The sequence below is a fragment of the Limulus polyphemus genome, unplaced genomic scaffold (genome assembly GCF_000517525.1).
Source record: "Limulus polyphemus unplaced genomic scaffold, Limulus_polyphemus-2.1.2 Scaffold3101, whole genome shotgun sequence".
Lineage (NCBI taxonomy): Eukaryota > Metazoa > Arthropoda > Merostomata > Xiphosura > Limulidae > Limulus > Limulus polyphemus.
The window spans coordinates 74,521-83,615 of NW_013668711.1; the positions used below are offsets into that span (position 1 = coordinate 74,521).

At 32.0% G+C, this 9,095-nt stretch overlaps 1 protein-coding gene across 1 annotated transcript in view; it reads left to right on the forward strand.

Annotated features, from left to right (window-relative positions):
* LOC106468658 (mediator of RNA polymerase II transcription subunit 17-like) overlaps positions 1-9,095 on the forward strand; it is a 77,956-nt gene that overhangs the window by 55,722 nt on the left and 13,139 nt on the right. The window contains exons 11-12 of the mRNA XM_013929093.2: positions 3,129-3,266; positions 5,639-5,753. Coding sequence (XP_013784547.1) covers positions 3,129-3,266; positions 5,639-5,753 — 253 coding nt within the window. The remainder of the gene's footprint in view (positions 1-3,128; positions 3,267-5,638; positions 5,754-9,095) is intronic.

Consider the following 9,095-nt stretch of genomic DNA (forward strand, 5'->3'; position numbering starts at 1 on the left):
CCTAGCTGCTTTGTGCCATAAAACACCAACCAACCAACCAACTGCTCCAGATAGACTTCTGTGTCCAGTATGTGCTCTTCATTGTTCCTTTGCCTGCATGGCTTCGTTCAGTGGTTCCTGTTTCCATCTTATCATTTTCTGGCACGATTCATGTGTAAGAGAATTTTCTACTTCTACCCTTATGACTTAGGATCATCAACTGCTTCGATTGGTCTATTTTTCCCTGTGTCTTTGTTTCCAATTTATGTTTCAGACGTCTTCATATAAGATGCACCTTCTCTTTTTCATGGAGTTTCTCCTCCATTGTTCATTGGAGGAAACTCTTCAGTCAGGCTTGTAGCCTACACCTCATACTTTTATCTCCTACTATCTTCATACTTTCATCTCCTACTATCTTCATTGGATAGCCATTTCTTTCTTGTCAGGATACTGCCTGTTGCCATCCTTCAAACTTCAGTGCAGCTGTGACTGGGTAAGTTGTCTTTTTTATATATATTTTTTCCCTATTGGAGTATTTTCCATTTAGGATTTGGATCCCACTCGGTGAGCATTGTCTATCCAGGTATACTTCCTATTTCTCAAATCTGCACCATATGGCCAAGATTTATGGTTATCTTAATTATATTGATTTATTAATATGCCTGTTCCAGACCATACTAACCCATGGACTTGCATGGGTAAAGCAGATGGGATAGCTGCCTATTTCAGTGCAGTCTGCTTTTCAATACAGGTTTTTCATGGTCACCTGTTGCACTTTCTCTGTTGTTGGCATACCTCTGGACTCTCCACTGAGTTTTATAACCCCCCCCCCCTGTTCTAGTGGAGTATGGGAGTCCTTGTCACTTTCCAGTTCCGGGCTGCTGGGGTGATGGACCATGGAGGTATCCCCCATAATGTGATCTCATGCATTCAGTAGAGAGTAGAGCAGTGGTGTTCTGCTGGTGTTGTTGGCATGCAATCCTCAAATCATGTGCACCACCTCCCTGCTGTGGGTTTTGGAGATTAATGTTGCATCCAGCTTCTGTTCAGTTCTATCTGGAGGGAAAGGTTGCATATATTTTACAGAAGCAATCTATTTACATGCAGTGGTACATGGAGGTTGATGTTGTGCTTCAACTTTTATGCAGTTTTATCTGGAGGATGATGTTGCTTTGGAATATATTTGTCGCATTGCAGTTCACCCCTTCAATTGGGACCCCTCATTCTACCATCACCTGGATGTTGGTTCCAGTGAGTGGTTTTGAATTAGAGCTGGACAAATCAACATAAATCCTCACATGTGTTGGTTGTGATTCCTCATCCTAACTCCAATTTTGTCTTTTTGCCAATATTCTCCACCTCTGTGCAATGGGTCTTAGAGATTGATGTTGTGCACACATGCACTCCAACTTCTGTGTGCTCCTATCCGGAGGATGATGTTTGAGGTGAAGGTTCTGCCTCTAGCACTCCACCTCAGAACCTAAGGCTATTGTTGAGCTGAGGGTTTCCAGTCGTATTGAATTTGGTTTGATGTGAACCACCACATTGGCACATCCCTTCATACTGTCATTTGGATGTCAGGTCCCCGAATGTATGTGTGGTTGTGGATTTGCACAACTATGTTCGTTTAAGAACATCAATTTGATATGTATATAATTCTGTTCTAATTTAACTTGAGGTGAAGATGGTGTGGATCTTCCTCCTACCATGGATCGGTAGTTGTAATGCCAATGCCGATTGGTTTTGGACTGGAGTTGACCGTCTGCTTATGGTCTGTCATGCCCTAGCCATTTTACAATTTGAAGCACATTCCTGTCTGTAGATGGTTCTTCTACAGTCTTTCTTCACTGGGATTGAGATATCGTTATATTGTGGTTTGGGTTCGAACCCACCCATGTTTTCTCTCCCTTCTGGTTGTGCTTCTCCCACTTTCCATTTCTATATGCAACACCTACTTCCACACTGGGCACAGAGTATACCTCGTACACAGAAGTGGTGCAATCTCCCATGTGTGTTCCTCTCCCAGTGGGGATCACACTTCATGGGTGTTATTCAAACACTTTCAAAGGATACTTATTTCTATCATTCACACCAGTCTCTCCACCTATTCAATGTGGGATTCTAGTTATACATATGAGCGGAGTAATATACCATATTGGAAGTTATTATTTTCCTATACTGAAAATATATTTTTGATAGGTACATACCTCATTTCACTTCCAACCCTTCCTCCCCACTGAAAACCAGTGCTTTCTTTTCTGCCTAATTTCGAAGTGATAGTTTGGTAGAATAGAATAGGAGTCGCATGCTTCATGGGGTACGTGGGAGTTCAAGGCTTGTAGCATGCAAAAAAATCTTTGCATATAGAGGGCAGCACTGAACAAGAATAGCTGTACATGTATGCAAAGGTAAGTATCTATCAGAAATATATTTTCAGTATAGGAAAACAATAACTTTTGGTACTTGTTGCTACTTTCGCATTGTATTTTTGTTCAGATTAAAGATGTATATAATAAAGATAACCCATTATGAGTTTTAAATAATTTAATTTTTTAAATAAGTTTTATACACACCACACTAAAATTAAATATACATGAACTAAAATTGAGCAGCTACATCCATATTCATTTATACTGACTAAGAAACAAAGTGCATTAGGTTTCCTCATCCAACTAGATACATTTTTCTCAAGTCTTCCTCACATACTTCTTTGATTATTAAAAAAAACACTTTGGTGGATGCAAATGTGAAAAGTTGTTAGTATCTTTTGAAGAAAAATTTCTGAAAGTGTTTCTTATCTTGCTAAAAAATGATATTGGGTTTGGTTTTCATATCTGACAATTCTGTTTGTTAGCATTCATAAATTAGAAGCTTAATTAATATTTTTAATGTACATTGAAATGTTGTCACATCCAATGGAAGATTTATCTGTACTTATTTCATGCAGTATAAACTGAATTGCATATCAGTTGATTAAAAGTTTAGAAAATTTTAGATATAAAGGCTAATTTTTGTAATATCCTTTAATTATAAGTTGCCAATTGTATTGTTTCATAGATTCATCTTTTTTCTGAAAAATCTCTTTTAGAAGATAAGGAAATAATATTTTTATGTGTATTCAAAGTAACCTGTAATTTTCCTAATATTAGAACTATGTACATCATTGATACATATGCCAGTGAAAACAAAGATCCCCTGATTGTTGCCCATTGGGCTTCACTTTCAAGTCCGACCTGCAGCTCAGTGAAAATTAATATTATGACTCATGGATATGAAACTATATATAGGTTAGTGACATCTTGTCTGCTACTGAAAGTATAAAACTATTTTGTGGTAGTTAGAGTTGCAGTGAATAACACAGGTTGTCTTCAAAACCTCAAAATAATGCTGGAATCTTGTTTATTGTTGAATTTTTCTTCATGTTTGAACCTGTTGTTATTCTTTAAAGATATCAGTACACATTTGCTGGATATGTTACTTAACATTTAAATACTCACTTGAGGATCCCATGTTTGTTCAAAACTTTACAAATAGGGAATAAAAATGTGATAAAGTACATTTAATTAATTTATAAAGAAATATTTAATTCTCCATTCCTTTCCAAGTAACATCACTGGAGGCAAGAAAAATGTATTTGTAGACTTAATAGATTGGAAGCTATTATTACTTTGCTGAGTTCCATATGAACCACACACAAGTAGTTGAAGGTTAAGAAAAATGTATGGACTTCCTGGTGGTTAATTAAAGATGATCTCTTTTAAGTTGTTATTTTTATATGTATGTTATTACTGCTGTTTAGAAAGTATGATTGTTTATGTCCCAATAGATATCCCAGGAAAAATACATTGTGTGTTTTGTAAAATTTGTGTTCATTTCCTAAACTACAACTTCTTTACAAAACTGTAGATAAGTCACACTCTTAGATATTCCAGAAAAGATCTTTGGAACACTAAAATTTTGACTGAGTAAAAAGTTGTTTTTTTAATTATGATGAAAATTATGACTAAGCTCAATCTTACTTTTTTCTTTAATCTTGTTTATATATCAACTCTCACTACAGCCTCAGTCGATTTGATAGAGTTCATAACCCCAAAGTGGTCATCATAGTTTCCATACTATAACTTTTAATATGTTGTATCTTCACGAAATTTTGCAAGCTGTCAGTAAACATTACAAATCTTTTGTACACAACAAATCAGGTTTTTTTAAGTATTATTACCATTAATGAATGTATGGAGTCAAAGTTGTAACTGATCCAAGTGCAAAGTGACTTTCATGTTAAGATTAAAAATACTTTTATTTAATCTGAAAATCATCAGATTTCATTTTCTTAATCTCTAAAACCTCCTAAATAAATATCAAACATTTTTTTTAGTAAAACTAGAAAATCAGACCCCTCTTGCCACACTCACCTGTCATATCCTCTCTTTCAGAAATTGACAAAATTTCTCTCTGATGTTCAATACTATATTATTTATAACCAATAGAAAACCACACTTTTCATCTATCAAATGTTGTATTATATTACGTTGTTTTCTGTACAGAAAATAGTCTATTTCACTTCTAGTTCAAACTTTATTCCCATGGGAATTACGAGCTTAGCTGAATTCTTGATGGCTTGTTTCTCACAGTTAGAAAGCGAGAAAAATTGTGATAGTTATGGTACATTGTCTGCTTTTCACATGTGTTCTTTGGTGCATTAGATAATTAAATAAAAAATTATTTAGTGCACTACTACGATTAATATAAAAAAATAGGATTAAGTGTATTTTTTATGTTATTATAAAATTAACTAAAATATAAAAATAAGAAACTCTTTACGAGTTAAGGTTAGATTAGGTGAAATAAATAATAATAATATAATAAAAAATTTTCACAATGTGTGCTCGTGAGTAGCTTGTGCATAATATAATTTGATAGTGTAATGCGAGCTGCACGTTTGCTGAGTGATTTACAACTTATAATAGTGTGAGTAGTAATTAGACAAGGTTCAAAGTGCAATAAAATAATAAAATTTAAGTGTAAATAGATGTATACTGTTGCATGTTTAAAGCTATTTAGAATAAACAAATATAGTTTCATATTTCAATTTGAAGTCATTCTAGAAAGAAAAAAACGGTAATTGAAATTTATTTTAATTTTTTTTTGTTGGTTACACGGTCAGTCAAATTGACCAACCTTGTATAAAGTTAGGGTTGAGAAAATAACAGATAAAATATAAAGTTTTACTGAAAAAAACGTTTGAAATTATTTTAGGAGGTTTTAGAGATTATACAAATAAAATTTGAAATTTTTGGGACAAAGAAAAGTATTTGTAATCTTAACACAAAAATTACTTAGCACTCAGACTAGTATATAGACAAACTATATATATATTCAAAGGCAAATCTTTAGTAAAAATACTTCATTAAAAAATCTGATTTTTTGTGTACAAAAGATTTGTAGTGTTTACTAAAAGTCTGCCATATTTTGTGAAGATACACATATTGTATTAAAAGTTATAGTATGATAACTATAACAAACACAAATTGGTTAGTGAGTCAGTCCCTAGGACCAAGCCATAGTGAGAGAGTTAGTGGCCAATAAATATCCATCAATTGAATATTCTCTGTTCTACTTCTTACTTTGAACTGATTTTTCCTGGTTTGAGTTTTTGCAGAACACCTCTTGTGATACATGTTGAAAGAAAAACACTGAAAGCAGTTTGTCGAGATGGAAGAGTCATGAACCTTTCTTATGAACCTCAGGAGCTTACATACCTCTTAATGTCTCAGGTATCATTTTCAGAAGTGATTGGTATTGATGAACTTAAAGAACTGGATAACACTTGCAGGCACTGTACAAAACAAACACTTATTATTATTATTTAAATTTGTCAGAACATTTTTATTGATCATCTATGGCTTGTAGCTAAAAGTACCCATTAACTTTGTAGAATAGTCTACACTTTTGAGAAAGAGCCTTACAAAATTGTGAGAATATCTTACTATTTGTCTAAACTTACAATTATTTGTTTGTGCAGTGATAAAATTGAACTCTGTTTATATTGTTATTATCTTCCAGAGGTGAGATGATTATGTCAAAAATGTTGTTACAGAGGTTTCTTCTGTTAGTCATTAAAAAAACAAAATTGTTTTAAGGTATAAACGAATTTGTGTTGCTAATATGTATTGCTGAGAAAAAGCTTAAGAACTTTGATAACGTTTGGTGACAATAGTGATGGACTATAATAAATTTTATTTATACCCTTTCTTCAGAACTAACTTAACCTTAAACACACATACCTAGTAATAGAAAATCTAAATGAAAGTATACAAATTGTTAATAAGTAATTAATCTCAAAATAGTTTCAGCTTTTAAGTTTAATGAATCAAATCATATAGCTCTACTTTTGTAGGAATGTTAAATGTTTGAACTAGTTTAAGAAACTATTTATAGCATAATTGAAAATATGTGATATGTAATGTTTTGTTGTATTGGTTTTACTTTGGATTATTTACTGAAAAAAAAAAGATTTTCTACTTTGTCATTTTTTTAAACTGCAAAGTTTAAAGGGTAGGTGAACATTTGGTATTGCATAGCAGCCATTTATCATTAATAATGGCTGGAGACGGCTTGAATGGGTAATGAAGAAGAACTTTAATATAAGTTTAACATAACAGCAAATGTACAACATTTATCATTAAACTTTGGAGAAAAGTCTATATCTTTGATTAACAGATACAGATGAGTAATGTGCTTACGTTTTGTTAGGTTTAATTTAGAAAAAGCATTTTAAGAAATGCTGTTACATTTAGAATTTATTCTAGTCTGGATCATTGTATTTCACACTTCCTGTAATTATTAGAATGTACAGATAAAAGAAACATGTTCTGTGCCCACCATTCTCTGAAAAATAATTTCCGGGAAATTATGTTTGTGCTCTTGAACTGTTTCTCTTATTTGTTCTACGTGTTTAATATGCCATTATTTTTATTTTCTGAGATGTTGGCCATATATATATATATATTTTTTTTTCATAATCAGTTGAGCAGTATATCTTAAAGAGATCAAGAATTTATAAAGAATAATAATTTTTGCATATAGTTTGAAAATATGTGCAATCCACGACACTGCTCCAATTAGCATGGAATGAAAAGAGAGTACTGTATTTGGAATCTTCTCCATAATGAATGAATTAATGAATAATTGTTTAGTCATCCTTTATTATGATTTATTAGAATATTTAGTAAACAAATAGTGTGTAACCTAAATTACAAGTTTTATTAGGTGTCAATAGTTCAATATTTTTGTTAACTATCATTATTAATTCATGTATTTTCTTGTTTTCCAACCAGTTCAGAAATGCTTGTAAAGTAAAAGTTTATGGTATAGAAATTAATAAAATGCTTAGAAGTTATTGATTTGGTAAACTAATGACAGTTGTGATAATTTAACCACTTATGCAGAGGTAAAGGAAATATTTAAATTAATACTGTAGTATTAACTGTGTGCTATGCAAATTTTAATTTAAGCTTGTGGATACATACTAAATGTGCCTTGCAAAGGCAATATATTTAATATGCTTCAATTACTCAGACAATAAATTGAATATCCATACATTCAAGTACGAATTAAAAGAATCTTTTGGGTCCAGTTCCAGAACTGGTTACTTAGAAGTTTTCTCAGAACAATAGTAAATGTTAACAATAAAACAGTAACATGCACATGTCATGTACAACAACACAGTAATGTATCAAATGTAGGAACACAGATTACATTCAACAATATAGATAAATAGAGATATGATAGTGTTTAAATGATTTGAAAACAAATGAAATCAAGCAAAATAAATCAAGGTGGATAAGATTCATTAACTCACTAGTTTTTTTTATAAATGTAATATCCATAACATTATATTTGAAAATGAATATTAAGATAGCTAGCTGTAAATCAATAAAATTAAAAATTAGGTTGTTAGCTAAAGATTAGTGTCACTGTTAAGATCAAAGAGGACTAATATGTTTCACACAAGTCTGTTCTTGTCCAATGTTTGGCCTGAGCAGTTTTTATAAGATGATGATGTCCACTTTTAAGCTGACACGCTTGTACCTGCTTTTATGTGGTGTGTGTCTGGATGTCTTTCTGATAAAAGTCTCTACCATATTGACATAAGTGTTCATCAACAGTTCTTCCTCATTCGTTACTGTATTTATTTTAGGTTTTGCACAGGTCAAGAAAATCCTGGAAGGTCATGGTATTTTGTAAATGAATTTACCAGTACTGGAAATCTTGGAAAATTGATGTTTTTATCAGGGGGCCCAGGAAAATTTTAACTTTTCACTCTTTCACATCACGTTTGTATTGATGACAATCTCCAACCTTGTTCTTATATCAGTTGCATGAAAAACTATCATGAGAAAATGTGACTCATAAAATAGGAAGTATGCTGACTTGGTGACACTGGTTAGTAACAGGCTTAAACCCTGTGTACCTCAGCAAGTAAACGGGTGTGACTTGACTGGAATGATATTGTTAACATAAAATATACTCAAGACTTGTTTGGCAGAAATCTAAATTCATAAAACTGTTGATAGAATAAAGAACATGGAGTTTCCAGAATTTTTCAAATTCTAGCATCAGCATAAATACTTCAAAATTAAAAAACTGTTTCTAGGCCAAGATATTTTGAGTTACGTTTAGGGTCCCATTACTAAATATGTTGGGGACAATCAGGATTGTAAGTACAGTATTGTGATGTAGGTGTTTAATATTAGTTTTTCTCTTAAAAAAACTAGTTCATGGTTTTTACTTGTAATCATCATATCCTTTGACTGATACACATGATAGCACCCTTAATAACAAATAAAATTATTTAGAACAGTTATTTCTTTTTTTATTTGCTTGAATAAGTGTTTTTTGATAGCTTAAGTAGCACTGTTATTGCAAGAACACCTTGTAAAGCTGCTAATGCATTTTTTATAAAATAGAATATACAGGAATCCCTCGATTAGTGCAGTTAATGTGTTCTTTAAAAGAGCCGCAGTAATCGAATATAATAACTTATAGGAAATCATGTAATTCGTACCTCAATTTTCATTCTCATTCACAGTTAATTTCTATTTTGTGTATTTTTT